General features: G+C 42.2%; 1 protein-coding gene and 1 non-coding gene across 2 annotated transcripts; both read left to right on the top strand.

The window, feature by feature from the left end:
• The first annotated feature begins 526 nt into the window (after positions 1 to 526).
• VCPIP1 (valosin containing protein interacting protein 1) lies at positions 527 to 16,576 on the top strand. The gene is made up of 3 exons (XM_058033074.1): positions 527 to 3,350; positions 8,361 to 8,447; positions 11,362 to 16,576. The coding sequence occupies exons 1-3, from the start codon at positions 662 to 664 to the stop codon at positions 12,231 to 12,233; spliced, it is 3,648 nt and encodes a 1,215-aa protein (XP_057889057.1). The 5' UTR covers positions 527 to 661; the 3' UTR covers positions 12,234 to 16,576.
• Positions 16,577 to 26,984: 10,408 nt separating this feature from the next.
• TRNAY-GUA (transfer RNA tyrosine (anticodon GUA)) lies at positions 26,985 to 27,074 on the top strand. The gene is given in 2 exon segments: positions 26,985 to 27,021; positions 27,039 to 27,074. It is a non-coding gene; the product is annotated as a tRNA-Tyr (tRNA).
• Positions 27,075 to 27,454: the final 380 nt, after the last annotated feature.

Genomic DNA, 27,454 nt, shown 5'->3' with positions numbered 1-27,454 from the left:
CCTCGGAGCCGCCCCCGAGGGGGGCAGAGGAGGCATATACGTAGAGTGTCGCCTCAAACCAGCACCTGAGGGGCACAGAGAAAGAATATACACGTGGGGTGTCACATCCGAGCGAGACAAAGCAGGAATGTATATGTGGGGTGTTACCTCACACCCTACTGCCTCCCCCAGCGCTCCCGCAGGAAGCGCAACAAGCGCCGCCGAGTGCCCTGCCCGTCCCTCCCGGCCCACCCGCCCGCGGACTACGCTTCCCAGCAACGCCGCAGGGACTCGCCCCTCCCCCGCCCTCCCACTCTCCGCCGCGTGGCATCACGGACTCTGTAGTCTCTCCAAAGCACGTAGATCCCTTCCCCACATCGGGTCTTGGCGGCGAACGAAACTATCGCTCCCGTCTGCCCCTGCAGCGCCGCGCGTGCGCCGCTGGCGTGGAAGTGCGCGAGGCCGCGGCGCTGCGGGCACTGAGGCGGCCGAGGGGCGGTGAGAGCGGCGGCGGCTTCCGCGTCGGGCGGGGGGCGGCGGGCGGCGCTCGGTACCGCACGGGCAGCACCGGCACCGGCGGCGTCTGAGAGGCGGCGGTCGTTGTCGGGCGCGCAGGGAATGCGCCTGTGAGGGCGGCGGAGGAGCGGGTACGGGTGAAGCCCGGGCGGAGAGGAGCGGAGCGATGTCCCAGCCCCAGCAGCCGCCGCCGCCGTCCCCTCAGCAGCAGCCGCAGCCGCCGCCTCCGTCCGCCTCCAAGAAGCGAGACCGGCGCATCTTCTCGGGCACCTGCCCCGATCCCAAATGCCAGGCGCGGCTGTTCTTCCCGGCGCACGGGCCGCAGGGCAGCGGCAGCATCGAGTGCACGGACTGCGGGCGGCGCCACGAGCAGCGGCAGCTGCTGGCCGTGGAGGAGGTGACGGACCCCGACCTGGTGCTGCACAACCTGCTGCGGAACGCGCTGCTGGGCGTCAGCGGCGCCGGCCCGCCCCGTAGGAACACCGAGCTCGTCAAAGTCCATGGCCTCTCCAACTACCACTGCAAGCTCCTGGCCCCCATCCTGGCCCGCTATGGGATGGACAAGCAGACTGGCAAAGCCAAACTCCTCACGGAGATGAACCAGGGAGACATCTTTGACTGCTCCCTCCTGGGCGACCGCGCCTTCCTCATCGAGCCAGAGCACGTCGAAACCATGGGTTATGGGAAGGACCGCTCCGGCAGCCTCATCTACCTGCACGACACCCTGGAGGACATCAAGAAGGCCAACAACAGTCAAGAGTGCCTCATTCCTGTCCACGTGGATGGAGATGGCCACTGCCTTGTCCATGCAGTCTCACGAGCGCTTGTTGGCAGGGAGCTGTTCTGGCATGCTCTCCGAGAGAATCTAAAGAAGCATTTTGAGGAGAATCTGAGCCACTACAAGGCACTTTTCCATGACTTTATTGATGCTGCAGAGTGGGAGGATATTATCAATGAATGTGACCCTTTGTTTGTTCCTCCAGAAGGTGTGCCAATGGGCCTTAGGAATATTCACATCTTTGGTCTGGCCAACGTGCTTCACCGGCCTATCATCCTGTTAGACTCCTTGAGTGGAATGCGAAGCTCTGGAGATTATTCAGCAACATTCCTCCCTGGTCTGATACCTCTGGAAAAATGCATGGGGAAAGATGGCATGTTAAACAAGCCGATCTGTATTGCGTGGAGTAGCTCAGGACGTAACCATTATATTCCTCTGGTTGGAATAAAAGGTGCTGCTTTACCTAAGCTGCCTAGGAAGCTGCTTCCTAAAGCCTGGGGAGTTCCTCAAGACCTCATCAAAAAGTACATCATGTTAGAGGAGGATGGTGGTTGTATTATTGGAGGAGACAGAAGTTTGCAGGACAAGTACTTGATGAGGCTTGTTGCTGCAATGGAGGAGGTTTTCATGAGTAAACACGGTATCCACCCCAGTCTTGTAGCTGATGTGCATCAATATTTCTACAGAAGGACTGGTGTCATAGGGGTCCAGCCCGAAGAGGTCACTGCAGCTGCCAAGAAAGCAGTGATGGACAACCGCCTTCACAGGTGCCTCATCTGTGGGGCTCTCTCAGAGCATCACGTTCCCCCAGAGTGGCTGGCTCCTGGGGGGAAGCTGTATAACCTGGCAAAAAGTACTCATGGCCAGCTAAGGCCTGACAAAAATTACAGTTTTCCCCTGAACAGTCTGGTGTGTTCTTACAACCCTGTGAAGGATGTGCTGGTACCAGACTATGGCCTGAGTAATTTGACTGTCTGTAACTGGTGCCACGGTAACCTAATGCGTCGCGTCAGAGAAGATGGGTCTGTTTTGTATATTGATGGAGACAGAACTAATACTAGGTCTTCAGGTGGCAAGTGTGGCTGTGGATTCAAGCATTACTGGGAAGGTAAAGAATATGACAATCTGCCTGAAGCTTTTCCTATAACTCTAGAGTGGGGTGGAAGAGTGGTGAGAGAGACTGTCTACTGGTTCCAGTATGAAAGTGACGCCTCTTTGAACAGCAATGTGTACGATGTCGCCATGAAACTTGTTACCAAGCACTTCCCCGGTGAATTTGGTAGTGAGATTCTGGTGCAGAAAGTTGTCAACACAATACTGCACCAAACTGCCAAAAAGAACCCTGATGATTATACCCCTGTAAATATCGATGGTGCTCACGCCCAAAGAGCTGATGATGTACAGCAAGGACAAGAATTAGAGTCGCAACTTCCAACCAAAATCATTTTGACTGGACAGAAGACTAAAACTTTGCACAAGGAGGAGTTGAATATGAGCAAGGCTGAGAGAACTATTCAGCAGAACATTGCGGACCAGGCTTCTGTAATGCAGAAACGGAAAAGTGAGAAATTGAAACAAGAGCATAAAGGGCAGCCCAGGACTGCTTCTCCCGGGGCTGTCCGTGAGGGGCCCTCGTCTGCGCCCGCTACACCCACCAAAACCCCCTATTCTCCAACATCTGCCAAGGAAAAGAAAATTCGGATAACCACCAATGATGGGAGGCAGTCCATGCTTACCTTGAAGTGCACGACCACCTTCTTGGAGCTCCAGGAAGGCATAGCAAGAGAATTCAATATTCCCCCGTATTTGCAGTGTATTCGCTACGGCTTTCCTCCAAAAGAGCTTCTGCCTCCCAAAGAAGGCATGGAAAACGAGCCTGTTCCTTTGCAGCACGGTGACAGGATTGCCATAGAGATTCTGAAGGGCAAGGAGGAAGGCAGGCAGGCTGCCTCAGCTCACTCAGCCCATGCTGTGAAGCACGAAGATGTTGCTGTGACCAGTAAGATCTCATCAAAGGATCTGCAAGAGCAAGTTGACAAGGAGATGTATTCACTCTGTCTTCTGGCAACGCTCATGGGTAAGGCTAACTTCGTGTTATTCTTCAAAATTGTGTTTTTAAGTAGAAGATAACATGTTGCAAGCTGTAGTTACATACACATTTCCCTTTTTCTTAAATCACGCTTAATCTTGTAGCTGAAAAAAAAAATCCCTTATTCCTTTATTAGAAGAACATTTAATATGCTGTCAGTGACTTTTGGAAATGTATATATGGGGTATATGAGCTACTTGTTCTTCTTTTGCTACAAAGTCCTCTTTCAAAAATTGCTGTTTAGAGGTGATTGCATTGCCTCTGCTGTCCTGTCTCTCTGTTTTTCCTGCCTCTCATTAGGCACACACTGGAAGTGTATGTGTGAAAGCTACAGACTTTTTTTTCCTACATCTCCTTCAGGTTTCAGGAAATAAATTCAGAGCAGGGGTGAGAAGGGGATGCTGAGTGTCTGCTCATTGGAAGTTTGAGGAACAAATTTTCACCTTTGTAGTAGGAGGAAATCCTGACATTTGGCCCCACAGGAAGTTGTCTTGGTTTAAGCATATCAACTTGGCATTTTCTCCTTAGATAATCCGTTAGTTTTAAATTAAGATCTGGTCTTTTTAAAAATTTAAGGAAAGTACTATTTCAGAATATAAACAGAGGAGAAACTGAAAGAATCTAAACATGGATCTGAATTCCAAAGGTTGGACATAAGGTTGCAAAGCTATACTTACAAATTATCAGTCATGTAAATCTGACTGTCAATAATTCAAGACAAAAGGACTTTTCTCAGGTGCCTGTGTTTTTTATTTTCCTTTTTGAACTCGGGAGACTTGGACCCCTGTTTGTGTATTTTGTTCATCAGGTTTCACAGTTCTTGCTGCTTTCTGGCAGGAAGTAGAGCTGTAATTATCATACATTCAGCTCTGCGAACCAGTTGAATAGTCATGTTTACAGGTTTTTTTGTGGGAGCCTTCTCTTTTGCTGGAGGGATTTGGTGTGGCTAAAGCATGTGATGTTTCAGAAACGAAACAATTACGTAATCACAGAGTGCTATGTCAGAAGTTCATCAAGCAGAACTTTGATTCTTTTCCAAGTGTGATTGTTTACTGCTGTGTCTTTTACAAGATAGTCTGCTGAATCACTACTCCCCTCGTCACACTGACATTTACACCCCAGTTCCAAAGTGCAGGAAAAAGTTAGGTTTAAAAGTTGTCTTAACTTTTAGATGAAGCTTAAAAGATGAAGCTTATTTCCTGTCTGCAGGAAATACTGCTGGATGTATAGTTACTGACTTCATAAATCTTTGGCATGCTTTAAAAATATCTTGGTTACTTAAGCATTAAGGTGTGTTATTATTTCACAGGTGCTTATCCATAAACTGTGAGCTGATCTTTGTATGCAAGAATGGCTTTTTGTCTTTGCCATCACTACTGTTGAATTCTGCTTTAAGAGCATCAGTTGGAATAGAATTTATCTCACCCTTCTCTGGCTGCATCCATAGTGCATTACTAATAGAAGTAAAATCAGAAGCAAGTGATAAACCTACCAGTTATAAAGCCTTATGCAACTGCTGAATAAGATGCTGTTACTATATCATATTTTTTCTCATTGGGTCTTCATTTTCCTTTAAAAATACTTGTGAGAGAAATCTAGTCACTAGACTGTTCACAATTGTGATTTTTCAACAGATTAGCTAACCTTTTAAGTCCTTGCACTTTCTTAAGGGTGACAATTCCTCAAGGTGGCATATTCAGCCTTTTTGAGACAAGAAGCCTTAGTTTTTTTCAACAGCATTTCTGTACTGCTAAAACTGCTGCAAAGATCTGAGAGGCAGGTTTGTAACTTGATTTTGCTAAAAACATTCCTGTAATGCAGTGAGGTTAGAGTGTGTAGAGGGGAGATGCTGTTGTGATAGATTATAGCTCATTGGGCTGGACACACTTTTCTTTTCCCCACTGCCTGTAGCAGAAGTGTGTCTTCAGACTTCCATAATTATTCATTCTGTTGATTAAAACATTTTCTTTCATACAGAGTCTCCTGTAGAATTAAGAATTTTTCTTATTCCAGTTACTAGAATTTTTCTTTTCTGGTCTCAGTTACTTATTAGAATTTTAGATCATGTTCTTAAGTTTTTCTGTATACAATTTTTAAAAATTAAATTTTTTTTCATGGGAAATGAAACACTCATTTCTGGACCAATTAACATATTATGCATGATTTTTTGTAAAGCTTTCTCTTATTTCTTTTTTAGCTCAAAATGCAGAATTCTGTAGGGAAATTACTAAAGGAATTGGAATTTTGCATTAACATATTTCAACCATTATATTTTAAACCAGATTTATTTGCATCCCTGCAGAAGCACTCTAAATATGTGCAAGCCAGATATGAATTTATTTTGATTGGTTTGTTTTTCACTGATGAATTCATCCATACACAAGGAATCAAAATAGCCAGGTTTAAATTTAATGTATTATGTGATACCAGGATTTTCATGGAATTAAACAGCTTGCTTTGAAGCCAGCTGAACTTCCCTATAACACATGTTTATCAATTGAGTTTTTTATTTGTGTTTCACTTTGTGTGTTCTCTCTGCTGTCTGAAGTGACAGTCGTGGGCTTGCAGCAGCTGCAGGCTAACTTACATCAGTGAACGAGGCCTCTTTGTGGGTAGGACAGTCTTGATTTGTTCCCATACCTTAATGTTCTGGGATTGAGGTCTGGCTGAGGAAGTGTGTGCTGGAGTAGGAGCAGTATACTGTCTTTCATAAATGTAGTATCATGAGGGAGTTTTTAATCTAACTAAATGTTCATCCAAATTAACTTGTGACCTATAAACATCTTGCTACCATGGCAAACAAATCCAAAACAAACGGTAAAACTCAGCTAGCAACAAAAATGTGCAAACCTCAAATGTAGTTTAGTTGAGTCACACACACTAGTTCCTCTGATCTGGGAAAGTCCAGTTGTAACTCTGGGCTTTTTTGTCTTCCAGTGGGAGATGTCTATCAAAACAGTGTCATTAGTTTGTATTTCTTTCAGTGGCTGATGCTTTTGTGTTGTGAGCCCTGCTCTCCATGCTTTCCAGCCTGTAGTACTTGTTAGTATTGCATAAAAGGCTGTCTAAACAGTGATGCTTCCCTTGTGCAAGGCTTGAAAAATCATGCCCACAGCAAATAGGGAATCTTTCCTTGGAGAATTTCAGTAATTCTAAGACTGGACTTCTTCTTTAAGTCCAGTGGTTGTCTTGTGTAATGAAAGTGAGTCCTTCAAATAGTAATGGGTTGCTCAATGCAGCAGTAAAGGAGTCCTTAGTATGGAGTCCTGCTGGCTGTGGCCTCTTCAGGCTTCAGTGGACTGAAGCTGTATCCTGGTAGTTCTCAGCAGCTGTATCCTGATAGTTGTCAGTGCAGTGGTTGTTGTGATTCCTGTGGGCAGTGTTTAAACCATCAGGGAGGCTTGGAAGAGGCACAGCAGCGATGCTCTGGAGGCACTGTGTACAGGGAGGTGCATTTCAAATTGCTAATGACACTAAGGACACAGGTGGCAGTGACAGAAGACTTCCTTCAGTAGATGATGGAAAATAAGAAAGAAGAGCAGTTGGTTTATTACTTCAGTGTTCATCTTGGAAGCAAAGGCTGAATTTGTGAGCTTGATGTGCGAAGGAATGCAATGAACCTGAGCATATATGGTTTGAAGGAATGTTTTCAAAATTAATCAGATTATATCAGTCTCCTGTCTTTAAAACATCCAAAGTCAGACTGTGGTGAATGTGCAATGTACTTTTGTAAAGTGAATGGGGACTTGAGTAATGCTTGCATTGGAGAGGTGAGTGACAACTGTGGGGGAACAGATGAGCAGGGAGTCCTGTGCCTCCTGTGCTCTTTTATTTTATTTTATTTTATTTTCCCTATAACAGCAATCAAAGACATATTGGTGATCATATTTTACAGCCTCACACATTCCAGCTTTCTCTATCCAAGTAGTACAACCAGTTAACTATAGCTGAAGATTTACATTTTCCAATCTTAATAGAAATTTGAGAGATGTTGTTATTGAGATTTTAATCCCTACAAAAGGGGGCAATTTCTGACTAAAATGTATCAATATGCTCCTTGTATATTTGATAGAGAGTGGGGAAAATAATATTTTTTCTGAAAATGTGTATGCACAATAGTTGTTCCTACATCAGGAAAATAGAATTTATTAGAACTTTGTACTGCTTAGACAGCTACAGCACATGTCACTTCTCTGAAGCAGGTAAGTGGTTAGCAAAATAAGGAAAAGGGTATAGGCAAAATGCAGATCTGAAATGATTGAGCAGGTGCTGTTAGGTCACTGATATTCCATCACTGTAACCCAATTTTTCAGTTCTTTATATTCCTTTCCTTATGTAGTCTAGGTTGGTTTTTTCCCTCTCCATGGCATTTAAAGTTGTCACATTTCAATGCCATTTTTGGCGTTGTTGAGGAACGCTGGTTATACAGGACTGCCAGGGCCTCATGGTTGGTATTTTGTTTCTAACTCTCAAGAAAAGCAAGGTACAGACACAGCTTCTATGCAGCTGCCTGGGTGCTCATTTGTGTCTCAGCTGCAGTATTGTCTGCTGTGTCACAGCTGTGAAATTGAGCTCTAATTTTTGAGAAGGTGTAGGGATATAGAATTCAAGTTTTAATGAGCAAGGATATGTGCTTGAATTTTGGAAGTGTGTTAGTAATTTCCTAGCTTAATGTTGAAAGCAGAGGTAGGAGGGGAATGGAGACTCGTGTTTAGGGCTTGGCAAAGAACCAGGAGCTGCACCTTGGATCAAATCAAATTTGGGAACCTTTGTTCTAGAACATGTAGGATATTTGACTGCAGACAGTATTATGTTTTTCTAAAAGTCTTTCAATGTCCCAGGCTCATGTTCTGTGCATTTGCAATAAAAATTCAAATTCTTAATTGCATAGAAGAGAGTGAGGACTCCACTTTTGATTTAAGGAGTTACATTTTCAGCCATTGTCTATAATATGAAAATACAACTGTTTAATTTTAATGTTTGTGTTTGATTTTTAAGGAGAAGATGTTTGGTCTTACGCAAAGGGGCTTCCTCAGTTGTTTCAGCAGGGTGGAGTCTTCTACAGCATAATGAAGAAAACAACAGGTATTTTTTTGGTTTTGTTTTTATTCCTTCCTTCCTCTGTTTCTAAATCCTGAAAACTGTAAATTGGTCTTGAGTCACTTGTAAGCATAAATATATTGTTTTTATTCTATTAATATGGTAAATTTTCATTCTTAAATATTGGAGAAGTCCTAATGCTCCCTCAGACAGACTAAGACTAGGGAATCTGCCTAAACCTATTTCATTGAACTTAAACCTCTTACTTCCTGAAATTTTCACTTCCTGAATTATACAAACAACTCTTTTCTTTTTTTTTTTTCTTAGTAACAATATGACCAAAAAAAAAAATCAGCTGATTTTTTGTTTTCTTAATCTTTTTCTCCTGTAAAGATCAAACAACAAGAAAATCATAACACCTATTCCTTTACTTCAAGATGCTTACTGGATAAGGAGTTTACCCTTCTTGTGCTTCTTAGGTAGATATTTTATACAGGGTACTGCAAGTTTTAAATTTAAATGGTTGGTTAAATTTGTTTTTCATGTTCCTAAGATTATTGTTCAAAAGCAAAACTATCCATCCCCTTCTTGAATTGCTGAATGTTGCATCTTGGGTTCTGTGCAGAATAACCAAGCAAGTAGAGTACATTTGATTTTTAGATGGCTTTAAAAATACTGCCCACAAAAAAGAGCAACTGTTTCTTTAGAGAAGAAAGTACTAAGGAGTTATTTTCTCTCCAAGTTTATTTTCTTGATGAAATCTTTGCATTCACAGTTTAGCTGTTGTGATTTCAGCTATTATAATGGTCCCTTTACTGCTTTCTTGCTATTTGATTTTTTTCTTAGGCAGTTTTATCAACCTTAACTTTATCTTACTTATTTTTGGAAATAAATTTAAATGTGTGATATACTCAATGCCCACTAACTCTCACTGAATTATTAGTCTGTTAATAGAGTTAGCATGCTAAGTGTCTTATATGTTTCCTTTTAGTTTTCCTTCTTTTACTCTGCTTGTACAGTAACCAGTGCTGCATTGTTTGTGGAAAGTGAATCAGCTTAAACAGTGCCTGATGGAAAGGGTATTTTTGACCAGTTAATGGCTAGCCAGATTTGAAATCGTGAAATCCAAGGAATTTTAACCCAACTCACAAAAAATGTCTAACTTAAAAGCCATTTTTCCCAGCTTACTGTGTGAGAAATAAGGATGTAGCAGATAATGCCTGCATACAGAGAAGTGCAATAGTTTCAATTACAGACTGACTTGGTAGGTACAATTCCTATTTCAGCATTAGTACACTTTTACAATTTCACTATGCAACAATCGGACTTATCTTTCCACTTTAAGAAGCTACTTACCTATTTGTAATCTTTTAGGTAATGTAATAATGCACCTTTTACACTGGACCTTGGGAACAAAGCTGTCTTTGAAGTGTAGGCACTGTTAACCAATTGAAACTTGATTTAATACATCTTGTTTAAGGTCCTACTTTGAGATTTTGGGATGGCAGTTTCAGAGGCAGTTTTGGTCAATCATAGGAATTGTTTCGGTTCTCTCTTTTGCAAATGAAAGTTGAGCTCCTAAACTATGTACTTAAAATATGTTCTTCAGGCAAAGTTAGACAGGTAGGTGTTTGAGGTTAAATTCTGTTCTGCATTTTGGCTGTTTGGGTATTGGTTCCCATGGATATGTAAAGAAAGGAGCTACATGTCTGAAGCTCTCAGAATAAAATCTTATTTGTAGGTCCTCTGCAATTGTGCATATGTGAATCAGAAGCTGTGGAGGATGAGATTAATAAGTAGGTTCATTAGGATGAAAAGAGTTTAATAACTTATCAAATTATTGAATGACCTTTTTCCACTGTTGCCCAGAATACTCATTTTGAAAGCATTGTATTTGGTAATACAGAAATAGAATTTGCTTGTTGTGTTTCTTCCCTTCTGAATAATTTCTGGTGGTTTTCTTCAAGAATTTTGAGAATGAGAGGAAAAATCCCAACAATTTATCTGTTCCTCACACCTTTTAAACTGTGTTGTTTTCATTGTAGCTCTCCATGCATAGCTGATGGAACTAAAGTGAAGAGAATGGTTGCAGCCAAGTTTTCATCTGCAGATAGCTTTTAACTCACAGAAAGCCACCATCACTGAAGTGATACCTTACTGCTTTTACCACAGCCTGTATGGGAGAGAGTTGAAAGAGTTATTTTGTGTTTTATGGTGATAAACTGTAAAAACTGAATGTTGTCCATTTTTGGCACAAAGAAACTTCAAAACTTAAAATTATCTAGTGAACTCTCAATTTTAACAGACTGGTCAAGTGGTACAATTAAACAAACAGCAGAGCAATAAAATTATGCCTTATGTTTATTTTGTAAAGGTTAATAGTTATAATATCTGGGACTACTAAATACAGTAAGCTTGAAACACTTCTGTGAATCTAGCAACACTTCCTCTCAAATAGCAAATTTGAAATTCCTCAAGCTTAGCAGCAGTTGGGCAACCAGAAATCCTACTACAATTCTAACTAGTCTGGAAGTAGTCTCAAATAGTATTTCTCTGGACAGTGTTTTGAAATGTTCTCCTTGTCAGTTTTTGGGTTTTGATTGTTGATGTTTTGGTTTTGTGTGATTTTGGGGGTGTGGGTGGTGGTAGTGATGGGGTTTGGCTTGTTTTACATTACTGCAAGCATGGAACTGCAAATCATAGCAGTGTGGTCATTTTATCTTGTAATAGTACAGTATTGTGTCTTCATCAGAGTCATCACAGAAGGCAGCAGCATCTTTGCAGCATGCTGTGGTAATTGTATGGCATAAAAGCCTACTTTTTTTTCTACCACAGTAGTAACTTTCAGTGTTTGATTTTGCATACTCAATTCAATAAATTTAAATAAAATAATTACTGTGTGTTCAGAGCATGCCTTAAAATATGTTAGCACTTTGAATAACTTTTCCTGTCCTTATAGGTTTGGCTGATGGCAAGCACTGCACTTTCCCACATCTGCCTGGTAAAAACTTTGTGTACAATGCAGCAGAAGACAGACTGGAGCTGTGTGTGGATGCTGCTGGGCACTTCCCGATCGGCCCCGATGTTGAAGAGCTGGTTAAAGAGGCCTTAAGTCAAGTGCGAGCAGAAGCTGCTTCAAGAAGCAGGGAAGCAAGTCCTTCACATGGAATACTCAAGCTGGGTAGTGGTGGAGTAGTGAAAAAGAAATCTGAACAACTACATAACATAACTGCATTTCAAGGAAAGGGTCATTCCCTAGGAACTGCATCTAGTAGTCAACAACACGATCAAAGAGCCAGGGAAACACCACTTTTAAGAAAGCATAGCACAGAAACGGACTTCAGTCCTTCTGCTAAAATTGAGCCTTCTGTATTCCCAGCTGCTTCTGGTAACAGTGAGCTTATTCGAATTGCTCCGGGAGTTGTGACAATGAGAGACAGCAGGCAGCTTGACCCCACTTTGATTGAGGCACAGAGAAAAAAGTTGCAGGAAATGGTCTCTTCTATTCAGGCTTCAATGGATAGACATTTGCGGGATCAGAATACAGAGCAGTCAGCATCAGTTGATGTATCTCAAAGAAAAGTAGAGGCAGTGAGTTCAACTGCTAAAACTGGGAGCTTTCAGGCTGCCTTACCCGAATCATTCTCTGCACCAAGTGGCACTGAACACTTGAATACTGAGTCAACTGATGGTAACATGGTGAATTCTGTGGGAACAACATTCCCTGCAAGGTCTAAAGCACAAAAGGGAAATTCTGTTGAGGAGCTTGAGGAGATGGATAGTCAAGATGCAGGAATCACTAATGCAACTGAGCCAATGGATCACTCTTGATAGGTTAAAATCTAATAAGGGTAGAAGAAATTACTGTTCAAATGTAATGTTTATTGGCTGGGCCACACAAAGTGATTAGTTATTAAATCTTGTATGTATGTCAAAGATTATATCATCTTATTCAGTGCATGATAAGCATGTGATTGGCAATAGCTTTCAATATTACCATACTGCTGCCCAGGCTGGCTCTGTTACCTGTAAATTAGTTATTAGAAAATGCACTGAGATGAATATCTGCTGTACATGTGGGTTCTTGAAAATTCTTTGTAAGTTTTAATTTCTTAAAAGTCTTAAAATTTAAGCCCATGCAAGGTTCTTACCATGCTAGCTTAAGGTTACTGGAAGGGCTAGAACAGGCAAAACTAGAAACATGGCAAAGTTAATTCTGTCCCAGGTTCTTAATTCCAATAAAAAATACCCTATTGTCATAAATTAGACATACATTTCAAAAAGTAACTGAAACTAAACTTCTGCTCAATTTGATAATGCAGCATATACAGTACTTTTAATTGAAACTTTGCTGACACTTCTCCAATTTAATGACTTTTTCATTCATATCCTCCTCTCAGAGATCTTGAAATAAGTGTAACTTTAGTAAACTGAAGTCTAAGTTCTCCTATTGTCAGTTAGAAAGCAAGTTATAAAAAAGGCCACATAGCATATAATGAAGCTACATTGAATGTGGTGTGGTTATGCCTGGCTGTCTGAGCCAGCACAACCATTTTGGTGCTCTCTTGGTAGCATTTCCTCCCAAATACCAAACTGGTCAGGTGGTTGTGCGACTTTTGAGACAATTAGAGTTGGCAATTGCAAGTAAGAGCAAATGTTCAATGGCAAATTCATTTCTTTTAGAAGACTTAGATTGCTAGCATTGGTTAGAAATAGCAAAAATGAAATAACAGCTGTCCTCTTAAGAGCAAATTAACAATTTATTGGAAGGAAATGACTCTCTAACATGCATTATTCTAAAGTGTTTGGTGATAATTGAGCTTTTAGAAGCTCGCTGTTTACTCTGTGGGAACAAGGGATACAAGCTGTTTCAGTGTCTATAAAGACTACCCACCTCTCTCAGCCTCACTTCAGCTTGTGATGCAGATTTCCCTGCATCAGTGATAATAGAGCTGGTATCCACTTAAGCAGTGTGTTCATCAGACCTGTAGTGCTAGTTTTTAAGAAGCAGCCATTGTGCTTGCTCCCTAAGGATGGAATGTGTTTCTGATACTGCACTTTGCTTCCTATCTTCATAGTCATTTAAATGCACTATTGTTGCTTCTTCTCATGGTAAAATAACATTGATTGGATGAAAAGATCTTAATACAGCTTCAAAGGAATTAAGAGCATTTAAATACTGAAGTCTGTGTTTGTGCACATGTAGGTTTTTACCAGTTCACAAATGTGGTTTGTGTTGTATATGTTTGTATTCAGGAAAGTCTCCTCACTTTTTACATTTCTAATCACTTAAACAGTTCTAAGCGTTAGTATGAGAAAATGTCCCATGGGGAAGGATTTATTTTTGTATGTTGAACTGAAATGAAGCAAGTCACTTAAAGAATAGCCCTTCTCTTTTGTCAAAGTAAATTAAAATTGCTCTGTTGGTTAACTTTTTATGTAGATGGTGCAAATATTTTATGATTTCATACACTACTTAGAGGTAAAATATAAATACCACATTTTCACAACTAAATGTTAATGAAAAATGTTAAGATCTCAAATTGCTATCCTGTAAGTTAGCAATTTGGAAACTTGGAATGTATGAAGTAATTGGCTTGCCAGAACTGACCTTGCTGATGCACTGATTAACTGGCAGGGCTTATTCAATGAGAAACAGGATGCACATGCAGCACCTGGAAGCCTGCCATGACTTCTGAAAACATTTAGTCTCCCATGAATCAGTCTAGCTCGCTGAAGGCTACATCTATATAGAAAATGTTGAGTAGAGGCTTGTGCTTTGTCACAGTGTTAAAAAAGTATAGCAGTGGCTTGTTCTGGGAAAGAATGTCAATTGGGAGAGGATGGGGGGGAGGAATCTCCTGGATCTCCTGCATTTTAGACCAGGTAACCAATGCTTTGATAGTTTTAACCTTTTCTTTAGGGGAAAAAAGTCTTCCTTGGCTGGAAAAACAATGAGCGAGCAGTGTATATGACAGAGTTTCAAGTCTGAAATAAATTGAAATATTTATTGCCCATCATTCTTATTTCAAGGAAAAAATGCTTCTTTCATGCCTTTCTGGTAAGCCTGCAGAAGTTTGTGTGCCTTTTACTGTGTAAAGAGGAAGGCTTGGTATAGTTTTGACACACTTCCCATTTCAGCAGTAATTTGACTTATCCTTCTTATCTAAATAGGCATAGAAACAGATAATAGCTCTGTTTGACTCAGCATTAGTGTCATCTCAGGCCCACTCGAGTCGTGTAGAGCAGAACCCTCCAGTTCCTGAAAGAAGATGGTCTCACAGGACTGGTAAAATGTCAGCCACAAGATCTGCTGGTGTGAATTCTGGAAGGCAGGATTGTGCATGTTTCTTTGCAGTGTTCTTATCTCACATAGCTTTTTCATGCATTTAATATCAGTGGTTTTGAGAAAGATAGATAGCTCTTGGTACTCTCAAGTGAAGCTAAACTTCATCTGTGTGCCAGTGAGATGTGACTGTGCAGGAGAAGTGAAATAATGAACACTGAAGTGTAAGTTGGAACAGATGTTTCATTTGGTTGCTGGCAGTGGGTGCAAATGTAAGTGGAGACAAATCTGTGTGCCTGTCCAAGAAGCACCAGTGTGTTTGTTAGAATTCCCTGTTAGAGTCAGGAAAATGCTGCTGGAGTACAAGGCCAGGGAGGACTTTGGCTCATTGTGGATGAGAAGATGTGTCAGTAGGACTTCTCAAATGTCAAGAATGGTGCCCTTTTCTTGAAAAGTAAAGGCAACCAACCCAAATTCTTGCTTCCAAATTGCCTGTGGAAAGAGGTTGCGGTTTTGAGTACCAACCTTGTTTACCTCCTTGTCTGAAGGCCAAGGATCTTCTATGCTGTGTCTCATGGCAAAGAGGACACATCATTAGAAAATCCTAAATGCTACTATGGCTTAGTAAGTATAACCCAAAGAAAAGATGATTGCTAAAAATACAGGCCTAGTACAAAAATAAAAAAGGGAATGAACTAGATTGCTGATGAGCATATGGGAAACCTTGGGAGAACAGATCAGTTTTCCAAAACTTTTACTACTTCAAATGGCTGGCTGCTTAGTTGACTTTTTGATAGTGCTGTTTCTCTCTGAATTGTTTGCATTTCAGTGAGGAAAAAGAAATAGCAGATTTTCAAATGAAATCAAAGAAATGTATTTGGGATGTCTTCCCTGTTATAGTCACAAAACAGCTGTGTGCATTGTTGGCTTTGTGAATTCCATGTAGTTTACCAGTCTTGTGCTGGCTGCAAAATACAAGCTAGACGTTGCCTCTGCCAGCGTGCTTTAGCAGTGTCACAGAGGCACAGTGCCACAGGGCTGTGTGCTAACAACCCTGCAAGGCCAAAATACTTGATTTACACTCTTTCATGAAGTAGAATCTGTTGTCATTGTCACAGGGTTAGTGGAGTTGTTGTCACTTTTTCAATGCGCTGAAAATGCCAGGTAACAAAATTCTTGGTATGTTTACAGTTGGGAGAGTGATGCTCGATCTGAGTTGTATGGAAAATGAATGATTTAAGAAGATGCCACTGTTATCTCTACATTTGTTTGGCTCCTATTTTTAAATATAAGAATCTACATGCTTTTGTAAAATAATAATAAGATGAATATGAAGTTAATCCTTTTGTTAAAAAAAGCCACAACAGAGAGTGGTTTCTTTGTTTTGCTTGTGGATATCAGTTTAGCTTCATGAAGAAGTTGCTTAAGATCTTTAGAGTGCTGGATTCCCTCTGAGCCCTTATGCCTGTGGTTGAGCAATAAAAGGTTGAAACAAGAGTGGTATTTTCAGAGTTATTTTATGTTTGATGAGGATTATTGCCAAGAATTGAAAGAGTGCACTTTTAGGAGGGAATGCTATTTAAAATGTATAAATAGGAATTAAAATAGTGTATATATTTAGAAAAAAATCTTTTTAAAAAGTAAGTGCTTTACATGTTGAATTAAAAATAAATTAGCATAGAAACTATACCATCTCACAGTACTGGCTGTTATCCAGCAAGGTTTGGTTTGTTCTATTTGTGATTGCTGTACTAATTATATTTGATTTTTTTATCAGTAATGTAACAATAGTGTATTATAACAGTATATAGTGTACTATACTACACTTCACTGTACAGTATTTGGAATTTTCTTTGATTGCTATATTAAAACTATAAGTTGAAACATCTGCTTTGGTTTTATAATGTGTATTTTTATCTAGCCTTTCACACATTAGCTTGTTTCATTAATGCTGATTTGCCTACAAAATGAGTCAGTTGAAAATGTATTAATTTCTGCATTTTGCATATAAATTGCATTATACTTCCATACATGAATACTAGTACAGAGGTTGAAAAACTGATACAATTCTTAGAAAAGTAAAATCTGATGTTACCCATTTTCCTTTAGTAATGGTTCTTTTTCAAAATATTTTTTTTGAGAGAAAAGCTCTTTAAGAAAAAACTTGGGTTTTTTGACCTCATGCCTAATCTAAGTATTTCGTTGAACACATAGGAACTTTGAATTTGAGAGATTTCTACACCGTGTATGTTTGATATATTTGAGACCAAAATTCAAGACCTGAATCTTTTTTTTTTTTTCAAAATTGTCATGAAGAAGATGTAGAAAAATGCTGACCAAGTCGGCATTTAAGATACCTTGCAATCTGTGATTTGAAACGTTGGTCAAAGTGTATTTCAAAGCAAAATTTTAATGTGTGCATGTAATAGTCAAGTATGAATAAGTACAATTTGGAAGAACTACGCTTTTGAAAATTTGGCAATACTCAAAAATGAACATATTGACAACTATCTAAATTATCTCTATGCTTTTCCCACCAGCTACATGTGGTACTTTGTTTCACAAATTGGCTTTAATCAAGACTTCTGAGCCTAGAAACAAGCCATAAAACCCATCTGCAAAACTTTTGTGTTACTTCTTCCTGTATTTACTGAAAGGCCTTAATTCCAAGTGTGCTAGCAGTAAAGCCTTCTTTAAAATGATGGGTGTAAATACACTGTTAATTTTGATTGCATGTCATATCATGAAGAATTGAAAATTATCCTTCAGAAGATTTGTATTTCAAAAGCTTAAATGATTAATGCTAAGCTAGAAATTTGCTCATCTTTATTAATACAGTACTTATCATTTTAGCCAAAACCAGTACTGAATGTATGAAGCAACAAAGTTAAGCGTGGTTTCAAAGTATTTTCATTTTACTTCTGCATTTAATTTTACAGCCTTAATATCTGTCTAAATTTTTATTTTGGATTGGAGTTGTTTGGTTTGGGTTATTTGTTGGTTGGTTGGTTTGTCTCATTTTTTTCTTACGCATGTCCACAGCAACTCTGTTGTAATATCACTGTAAAACCCCATCTTCCTGTCACCATAAAACTCCTCAAAATACAACCGTATCCCTGGGGCCAGGGTGAGAGTGAACCTTGGATATTCATCAGCATGTGTAGCAAGTTATGGACGGTGCTTTTGGTATTACAAAGTCAATTCAAACTCCTTATACTGTCTGCAGAAGGTAATTGAAATCATGTTGCTTTGCTTGATGTAGAGGCTTTGATATATGTTGTCTTCTACTGGTTTGTGTAGTTTTGAGTATTTGTTACTCAGAAATGGATAAAGAAAAGTAGGTGTTTAGATTCACAGTAGACTTGATGGCCAAGCTGACATTGCAGAAACCCTGTTGCTGCAACTGGTTTGAAATGGATTATTTGGATTTGAATTACCTACATTGATGTATACTGGGTTATTCTGAACATGTGTTAACACAGAGGAATTAGGCTTCAGTGTAAGCACGACCTCTCTTGCAGTAACTTGCAGGCACTTTGAGAGGTTTCAGAAAAGACTATTATTCTTTGTTCTGTTACTGAAAAACATTGATTATGAGATAGCTGCACAGACTTGTGTTTGGACTTCATCCACCTCTGTTTTTAAAAGACTGCCTAATTTTGTTTTCCACTGGAAATAATACTTCTAGTGGCTTGCCTTGCTGGTAGCAAATCTAATTTCACTTCTAAAGTGATCCTGTAGGTCTGGACTGGGTCTGTGCTGTTTGGAAACTCATATTCAATAAATGAAAAATTAAAAGAAAGATGGCAGATGGAAGGAAGTTACTAGAAATTATAAGAAGGTTTAAATGGTGCTGTGGTTCTTATTAGCCAACAGTCTGTGGAGTTTGGCTGGATGAAATGCACAGTCACTTCTTACAAACCCTCAAGGCATGATTCAAGCAACTTCTTTCAGAATAAGAAAACTTGATTTTATAGGCTCCTTTGTCAAGTCAGTGTATAAGATTTTCTTTAAAATGAAGTTTCTTTTAGATTGTCACATCGTTGTGTAAATGTAGAGCAATACTTCCAGACTCTACCTCCTGATCTTAAATTCTTCTTTCCCACATGCATTTGTGCCACCTCTGCAAATCTTCAAGAGGTCTTCTGACACTGGGCTGCCTTTCCTGTTTGCTTTTCATCTGTCTCTTGAACTTTTAGTCTATATCCTTTATACCACGGATATTTTTGCAAGTTTATTGTCCTCTATTTATACTGTGCCTCTTAGAGACAGTAAGAGGCAACAAATGATTGAATTTCACACAAATTAGACTGAAACCTTATTGCAAGCACAGAAACCTTATATGGCACAGAAAGGAACAGAGGGAGATTGCTGGGAGATGGGAGTACTTACCTGCATATCCAGAAGGGAAGAAGATACACAGGGATTTATCAGTGTTTGTAAAAATTAACATTGTTTGGTAGGCAGCCATGTTTTATGTCCTTCCATCTCCATGGGGGAACTTTAGAGGCTGCAGTGGCTCACTCCAAATCTGGAGATTTCCCTGAGATCCACCTTTGTTTTGTCCAGGAACAGAAGCTGCCAAATATATACATTTCAACTCCATGGGAGAGAAGGGGTGAGACCTTACCACACATTGCCCCATGGTGATGTAGGTTTTGTGGCAATGAGAAAAAAGCCAAAACACACAGAAAAGGCAAGAGCCTAACTTAAATGTGGGGGAAATGGAATAACTCTTATTTCTATTTGTATGCTCAAATCTGCCCAAGCATTGCTCTGTGCATACCAAATCCTACATCTGGTCACTGCACATACAAGAACACTACTTCTTTCTCCACTGTGTCTTTCTTAGAATAAGGCTCTTCCTGGCTTCCTAAGACAGATGCTGGAAATAGCAATTATTTTTGCAGGCAGCAAAGAGGGATGCAGAAAATAAAGGTCAAGAGTACCTGCTTCTTTTGGCTTTCAAAATAAGAAAAGTCAAGGCACGGTAAAATGGAAAAAACTAAATGCCACTATTTTTTTCTTTGTTCCCTCTGTTTTTCCTAATGGTAACCACTTCTTTCCGCTGCCACATTCACCAACATTTTTTTTGGTTTATTTTCTTCCCTGCATTTGAGGTCAGCTGAGCTGGCCCATTCTCTCCTTAGTCTGGTAACTTTGGACTCTCAGGTCTCTAATAAGTCAGCAGCCCAAAAATTCCCAGTTATCTATTGCCACTGTGAAAATAACCTTTTATTATTTGACATTTTGTTTCTTTCCAACCCCAACCCTGAGGTTCTACATTGTAAACTCTCTTAAGCTCCTATCTTTCACAAATCAGAAAATACATTTACAGTGATTGAAGACCTTTCATGTACACCTGTTCTGCCTGGAGAAGTGGAGCCAGGTATGGAGGTATGCAGGTATGGATCTTTAAGCACCCTCTGATCTTTCTTCTCTCCTCTTGCTGGAATTCTGCAGGGCATGGGAGCAGCACTGCCTTGGACAAAGAGGCAAACCACTGCCATGCAAGCAGCAGGGGCCAGCACCTCAGGGAGTGCTGGTTGTGATCCTGGCAGGTTTGTCTGTGTGGTTCCTATTTTTGTAATTAGTGTTGGGAGTCTTGTTGCTAGTTTGAAAAGCTGGCAATCAAAACACTGTTCTTTTTATCAAGAAGTTTTGATTTTTGGGTAGAAAGTCGAGCAAGTGCTTTTCATCTATCACCAGGATACTACTGAATTTAGGCTGAACCTAGCTCAGGCAGTTGCCAGGACACTGTTACTGCTGCCTGCCTGTCAGTGGCTCAGTCTGGCTCTGATAGGTTTAGTCCCTTTCTTTAAGAGTAATTGTTACTCCTGGAGTTGAGAAATATCTAAGAGTTAAGTTGACTTCTCTTGCATTTCTAGTCATGACTTGCTAGGATGTAGTTCTAAAACCATGGGGTAATGCTGGTACCTGATTAACAGGTGACTTGCTTATGTCCCCTTTGGTCTCCAAAGTTGTAAATATGTTGGTGAAATACTTTTTTAAAAACATTAGCATCCTTGACCAGAACTAGTAAAATTATTTCTCCATAATTTCCAAAATAAACAAGTGGAATTAAAAAAATTAGACAGGTTGTTAACTGAGATAAATATTATAATCTAATCTTGGTGTGGTATCATTACTAATTATTGTGAGAGTTGATAGCAAGATGATAGGTAATGTCTGGATGTAAACTTAAGAATGTTTTTCTCTCTTTCATTGATTCAAGGCTGTTCCACTTTCAGCCCCTAAAAATTAATATTTGCCTGTACAGTGCCTCATTTAAGTGAATGCTCATGCCAGTGAAGCTATAGGGGATGTGATTGCCAAATGAAACTTGTCTCTTTAAAGGAACGCTGTCAATCAATCTAGCTGCCGCTGTACTTTGCACAGCAGATGAGGTGAGGCTCAGGGCTTGGTTTCACAGTGACAGCATCCATCTGAGCTGTGCAGTGACACCATTTCCCTGCACTCTGTGCAAGAGGATCCTGGTGTTGGTCTCTGGCAGGGCTATATGCCTGGAGCTGCTTTACTGCTCTTCTGAGCCTGGGAACTGTGGTTGTTTTTTTCAGTCCAAGGCTTGATTTCAAGGCCACCTCAGAATTCTTTCAATAGTTGTACAGCCTCCTTGATAAGCTGATATAGGTTGCTTTGGAAACATGCAAGATGTTTTGCATGTATGATTGTCAGGAAGGTTAATGCACCAGAATAAATTCTGAGCCCATCCAGATACACTAGATTATTTTGGTATTTTTGTGATATGGTAGGTAGCCTTTAAGCCTTTTGCTTCCACCCTCCCTACTCCAGCATGAATACTGTCAATGCCGTAAAGTTAATGAAATAAACTTTACTTCATGAAATCACAAAGTACATGCAATTCTTCTGTGTTCAGAATGTCTGAACACAGGCTAATTAAATTAGGCAAAGTAAACAGTATTTCTTCCCCTCTGCAAGAGGCTGTGTAAATAGGTTGAGTCAAAGTGCCCAGAACTTGCTAACTCTTCTGGGAGAAGGGGCTGATCCTTTAGGACTTAGCATTTTAGAAGAATGTTATAAGAAGCATTTAGAGAGAATTTCAACAAAATCAGATCAGCCATGAACAGAATATGGCCCTTCACAATCTTTGATACCAAGCAGATGGAAAAAAGAAAAGAATAAAACATGACTAAGTATGACTGAAGGCACATAGCAAATTAAATTATTCTGAACTGCAGCTCCCCTGAACTGGCTGTGACATGACTGGAGTACAGATGACAAGCTGGAATCTTCAGTACTGAGACATAGAACAGATGCAGATAATAAGGTGCTGTCACATGAAAAACTATTTTAATTTAAAAGAGTATCTGGTGTGCATCCTTGTGCTTTTCATTGGGAATTTCTCCAAACATGAGGGGGAAGTTCAACCCCACCAGGATGATGCAAGGAAGAACACCTTGGCTGCTGAATGCTGGGGCTGTGACATTGAATCGAGACCAAGTCAAGCAGCTGGGCTGAAGGCTTGATGGATACACGTGGTTTGATTGACATATTTGGTGTTTCAGCGAGAGCTGAGCTCTGAAGATTGCAGTATTGGAGCAGCTGGTGATAAAGCACTGAAAACTGCTAAAAGGAAAGTACCTGGTAAAAGACCTGTGAAGTCACCTACACTGAGCTTTTTCTTTATTTTACAATCATCAAGTGTTTTTTACTGTATAGATCTTAGTTCTGTGAGACAATCAGCAATTGGTTGGGAAACTGCTGAGGAAATAAGCCTCTTGTTTTCTACAATTAAAAAACCGATTCTTAAGTTTACTTTGTAGGAATTTTTCTAGATTCTTCTCTCATACTAATAAATCAGTTGCCTGCCTTGTTGATTATTTGTGCTGAGAATCATCTTCACAAAGACTCTGGCTTCCTCTGTGGTAAGGTTTCCAAACAACCTACAGAGAGAACATTTAGGACAGACTGATTATTCTTAACTTCAAGTCAGTGATGTTAAGCCCTGTGCCTCCCAGGGAACATCCATGGACTGCTTTATTTTCCAGAGAAATGTTAAATTGGCTGTCTGAATTCACAATGAGATTCCAGTGCATAGCAGCAAAGAATTACAAACTTCTGCATGTGATTTCAGAGTTTTACTATAATTTCCTTGTGGCAATAGGCAGTGGGATCATCGCTGCTATTTTTTATTCACTGAAGGAAAGGCTTTATTAGGAAAAAGAAAAGGCTTTATTGGGAAATAGATGGAACTCTCACCAAATTGGAGCAGTAAATAATAGTATACATGTAGACTTTATTTATAACCTTGTAGTGTGGTACCTTCATGCTACAGCAGTTTGGTGACATTTTTTGAAGCATCAGTGTTGCATGGGGAGGGATCTGTTGCCCAGCAGGAACAATCTGCTGTTAGTTAAGGTAATAATGAATACCTAATAGAAGTTTTCCACCTGCAGATCAGCAGGAAACTAAACAAGAAGGAATAAATAATGGAACGAATGGTAGGACCATCACTCTCTCTTCCAGGGCACTTTGCCCTTTGAATTATCTGGGCAAGATCAAGTGTCCCTGTCTATGGAAATGTGTTGCCCACTGCCATGGTACCTGGGCAACACTACAAAACCCAAGCAAGATCCAAATGCCAACAGCTGATTCAAGTGTTTGGTTTTGATTTGTCAGGACACTCAAAGGACAGTTCTAAGGTAATGGGAAAGTGGCAAAAAATGCCACTGGGAGTATGTCACTGTGACTCAAGGTCTGTGAGCTATGATTTGCCTCCTCCTGACACCCTGGACCTGCAGCATCTGGTCATGGTCTATGGGTCTAGGCTGGAACTGGGCTGTCCTTTGTCACAAGGGAGTCTTGGGCAGGGCAAACCAAGGCAGAAAGCACAATGGGACTCAGATATTGCTGGCTGGTGAGTCTCCTATCAGAGTTTCCTATGAAACTGAGTCTAGTGGCTTGTGGGCCATGACAGCTCAGATGGGATGGGAGCGGACAGTCCAAATCCTGCTACACAGACAGTGTCTGTTTGTGCCTACATTCTTATAAAGTCACCAAAGAAAGTAGTAGACCTCTGGCTTGGTTTTTTCAAGTTATTAGAAGCTAAGAAGAAATAGAGAGAGGGGAATGCATCTCCATACTGTTTTTTTTTTAATCATGTAGGAGCAAAAGAAACCCCAAACATTAGACCTTGTCACACAGGACAGAAACAGGATAAAAAAAAAAATAAAAAAGAAGTGAGGCATGTATGTGCTTACTGGTGTACTCCAAGGAGAATGTTTACTGGATGTCATAACAACTACATCTTTACGCTATTATTCCTTTTAACAACAGGACCATCAGTGCTTATTATTTTAGCATTTTGCTTCAGCTAATGCTTTCAGGATCTATTTCCTGCAAATTGGGAACACACGTGTTACTATGGGAATATACAAGAAGGCACCTATTTAGACAATAATATTTTTATTTCAGGCTCCTTTCACTGTGAATTAAATATAAATGAGTGCTAAAAGATGCCATTTCATGCTGTATGAGGCTGATGACACAAATCCTGTCTCAGGGTGGTTTTTATTACTTTTTCATTACAGCTTTTGTAGTTCAAAGACTCCTGTCAGAGCTTTGATGTGGGGAAACCTGCTGCGTTGTCATCTCTGGATACTGAAAGTGCATCACAGGGAATGTAGGTGGGTGCTGAAGACCTATTAGCAAAGACTACAAATAAAACCCTCAAGGATTTAATTTTCTTTGTGAAAGTTGTGAAAGATACTAGCTCGCCCTTGTAACGGTGGGTTTGTGGAGCGGGTGAATATGGGGTTTTTGGTGGGGGTTTTGGTGGGGGTTTTGGTGGGCCGTGGGGGCTGTGCCGCCGCCTGTAGTTCCCGCGTGCCCGCGCAGGGGGCGCTGCGAGCCCGGCGTTCCCGCCCGCAGGCACCGGGAACATCCACGGTGCTGTGGGGATATACCGGGAACACCCGTGGTGCTGTGGGGATGCACCGGGAACATCCGTGGTGCTGTGGGGATGTACCGGGAACACTGACAGTCCTGTGGGGATGTACCGGGAACATCCACGGTGCTGCGGGGATGTACCGGGAACACCCGTGGTGCTGTGGGGATATACCGGGAACATCCACGGTGCTGTGGGGATGTACCCTGAACATCCACAGTGCTGTGGGGATGTACCGGGAACATCCACGGTGCTGTGGGGATGTACCCTGAACATCCACGGTGCTGTGGGGATGCACCGGGAACATCCACGGTGCTGTGGGGATGTACCGGGAACATCCGTGGTGCTGTGGGGATGTACCAGGAGCATCCACGGTGCTGTGGGGATGTACCAGGAGCATCCACGGTGCTGTGGGGATGCACCAGGAATACTGACAGTCCTGTGGGGATGCACCGGGAACACTGGCAGTGCTGTGGGGATGCACTCGGAACACTAACAGTGCTGTGGGGATGTACAGACTCCACACACGGCTTCAGATAACTTGTGTGTATTCCATCCTGGAGGACAACAGACTGTCATGAGCCAGCCATGTGCCCTGGTGCCCAAGAAGGTTCCCTGGGGGGCATTGGGAAGGGCATTGCCAGCAGGTGGAGGGAGGTGATCCTACTCCTCTATTGTGGGGCCACATCTGGAGTGCCGTGTGCAATTCTGGGCTCCTCAGGACAAGAGAGATAAGGAGCTTCTGCAGCAGGTCCAGCGGAGGGCTGCAAAGGTGATTAAGGGAGTGGAGCACTTATTTTTAAATACAATTTAAAGCATAACTGGAACATCTCATGTAGTGGCAGGACAAAGGGGAATGGATTCAAACTGAAAGACAGTAAGTTTAGATTAGATATTTGGAAAAAATGATCACCCTTTACTAAGGATGGTAAGGCACTGAAACAGGTTGCCTGGAGAAGTTGTGGATGCCCCATCCCTGAAAGTGTTCCAGGCCAAGCTGGATGGGGCTTTGAGCAACTTGGTGCAGTGGAAGGTGTCCCTGTCCACTGCATGGGGGCTGGAACTTGATGATCTTTAAGGTCACTTCCAACCCAAATAATTCTATAATTCCAGATAAAGACTTGTGTTGGGAAATACTTAGAACACACAGAGGTTCTGCTGGAATGTAGCTTTTACTTCACGATGGTGAGAGCTTCAGGAGGTCGTTGCCTCTGTGGTGGTGGTAGTTAGCAAATTTCCTTAAGTAAACCATTGAAAAAAATGTATTTGGAAAGAAAATGATGCATAAGAAACCATCTGCTGTTTTTGATGATTTGTTTGAACCACTAAAGCAAAAATCACATTGCAATTAATAAAAAGTGATGTTTTGTCCCTGTGACGGATGTGAGCACTCCAGTGTCAAGTGAGCACCATGACTTTAAATTAAATGCTGTCCCTATCCTTTCTGTTTTTTTTTTTTTTTTTTTTTTTTTTTGACAGTGCAGCGGCCAACACCTGTCTTTAAAGCAGATGCTCCCACCTTGTTCTCCAAGGTGCTGTGTGGAGTCCACGTGTCCATCAGCACAGCCACACGAGGATGCCATGCCATGTTTCCACCAGAAAGGAAGCTGTAGCCAGGTGGCGTTCGGCTTCCCCCAGGCAACTAGTGACAGGATGAGAGAACCCAGTCTTACGCTGCGCCAGGAGAAGTTTAGGTTAGACATTAGGAATTTCTTCACGGAAAGGGTGACTAAACATTGGAATGTGCTGCCCAGGAAGGTGGTGTAGTCGCCGCCTGTGGAGGTACTCAGGGAAGGACTGGATTTGGCACTCAGCGCCGTGATGCAGTTGACGGTGGTGTTGTTCGTACATAGGACTCGATGATCTGAGAGGTCTTTTCCAACCTGATTCTATTTGGGGGTGGCCTCTTCCCAACCTGTGCCGTAGCTGGAGCAGGAACCCGTAGGAGCGCTGGCTGGCTGATGGATGAGACCCTCGCTTCCCTCTCCTCAAGCACCCGAGCAGCGATAGGACATAGGTTTTTCGGCAAGGGAGGGAAGCGGGAAGCGCTGCCCTCGTCCGCCGGGACAGCTCGCCGGGGCGCGGGAGCGTGAGAAGCCGAGAGCGCCGCGCCGCCTGCGCCGAGAGACCCGCGGGCAGCGGGGCCCGGGCTGCGGGAGCCGCCGCTGGGCGTTTGGGCCGCTCGCAGTTCCGTGTGTCCGTCCCGGAGTTCCGTGTGTCCGTCCCGGAGTTCCGTGTGTCCGTCCCGGGCTCGTCTCCGGGCTCCAGCTGCTCCCGGGAAAGGAATTCCAGCCCCAGTTACGACACACACCATCGGCAGTACCCGGAAGAAAGATTTATGCCAAAAAGCGAGGCCGTTGGTCAGCTCCCTTCGATAGCTCAGCTGGTAGAGCGGAGGACTGTAGAGGCGCGGCCCGTGGGAATCCTTAGGTCGCTGGTTCGATTCCGGCTCGAAGGAGATGCTCGGTTTTGCCGCGCGGGGGCGGCCCCGCCGTTACCCTCTCACTCTTTTGCCGTCGGGAGCCGCCGCCGTTGCCGCGGGCGCGGGGGCGGCTCGCGGGCGCTCGCGGCGGGGCGTTGCGACGGGGCCGCCCCGCTCCCCCCGCCCCGGCCCCGTCACATCGCCCGCCCGCCGGCGCGAGGCCCCGCCCCCTCCCGCCCGGCGCGCGGAGCCGCGTGCGGTCGGCGGCGGCCAATGGGGCGTCAGTCCGCCTGCGCAGATTCAAACGGCGGCTCGCGGGGGGGAGGCTGCGCGCGAGATTCGGGCGGCACGGCCGAGCGCGCCGCGAGCGCCGGCGGCTGAGCCCGAGCGGCGGTGGCGGCGGCCGGTGCTGGGCG

This window comes from Melospiza georgiana, chromosome 1 (genome assembly GCF_028018845.1).
Source record: "Melospiza georgiana isolate bMelGeo1 chromosome 1, bMelGeo1.pri, whole genome shotgun sequence".
Taxonomy (NCBI): Eukaryota; Metazoa; Chordata; class Aves; order Passeriformes; family Passerellidae; genus Melospiza; species Melospiza georgiana.
The sequence above is the reverse complement of the archived record's forward strand: the minus strand, read 5'-3'. Positions and strand labels throughout refer to the sequence as shown.

What these genes read in the sequence shown, in the direction of transcription:
- VCPIP1 (XM_058033074.1), top strand. Translation starts at nt 662, where the DNA reads ATGTCCCAGCCCCAGCAGCCGCCGCCGCCGTCCCCTCAGCAGCAGCCG. An exon ending in TCTTCTGGCAACGCTCATGG is followed by an intron (nt 3,351 to 8,360) that starts GTAAGGCTAACT and finishes TTGATTTTTAAG; the next exon opens with GAGAAGATGTTTGGTCTTAC. An exon ending in CATAATGAAGAAAACAACAG is followed by an intron (nt 8,448 to 11,361) that starts GTATTTTTTTGG and finishes CTGTCCTTATAG; the next exon opens with GTTTGGCTGATGGCAAGCAC.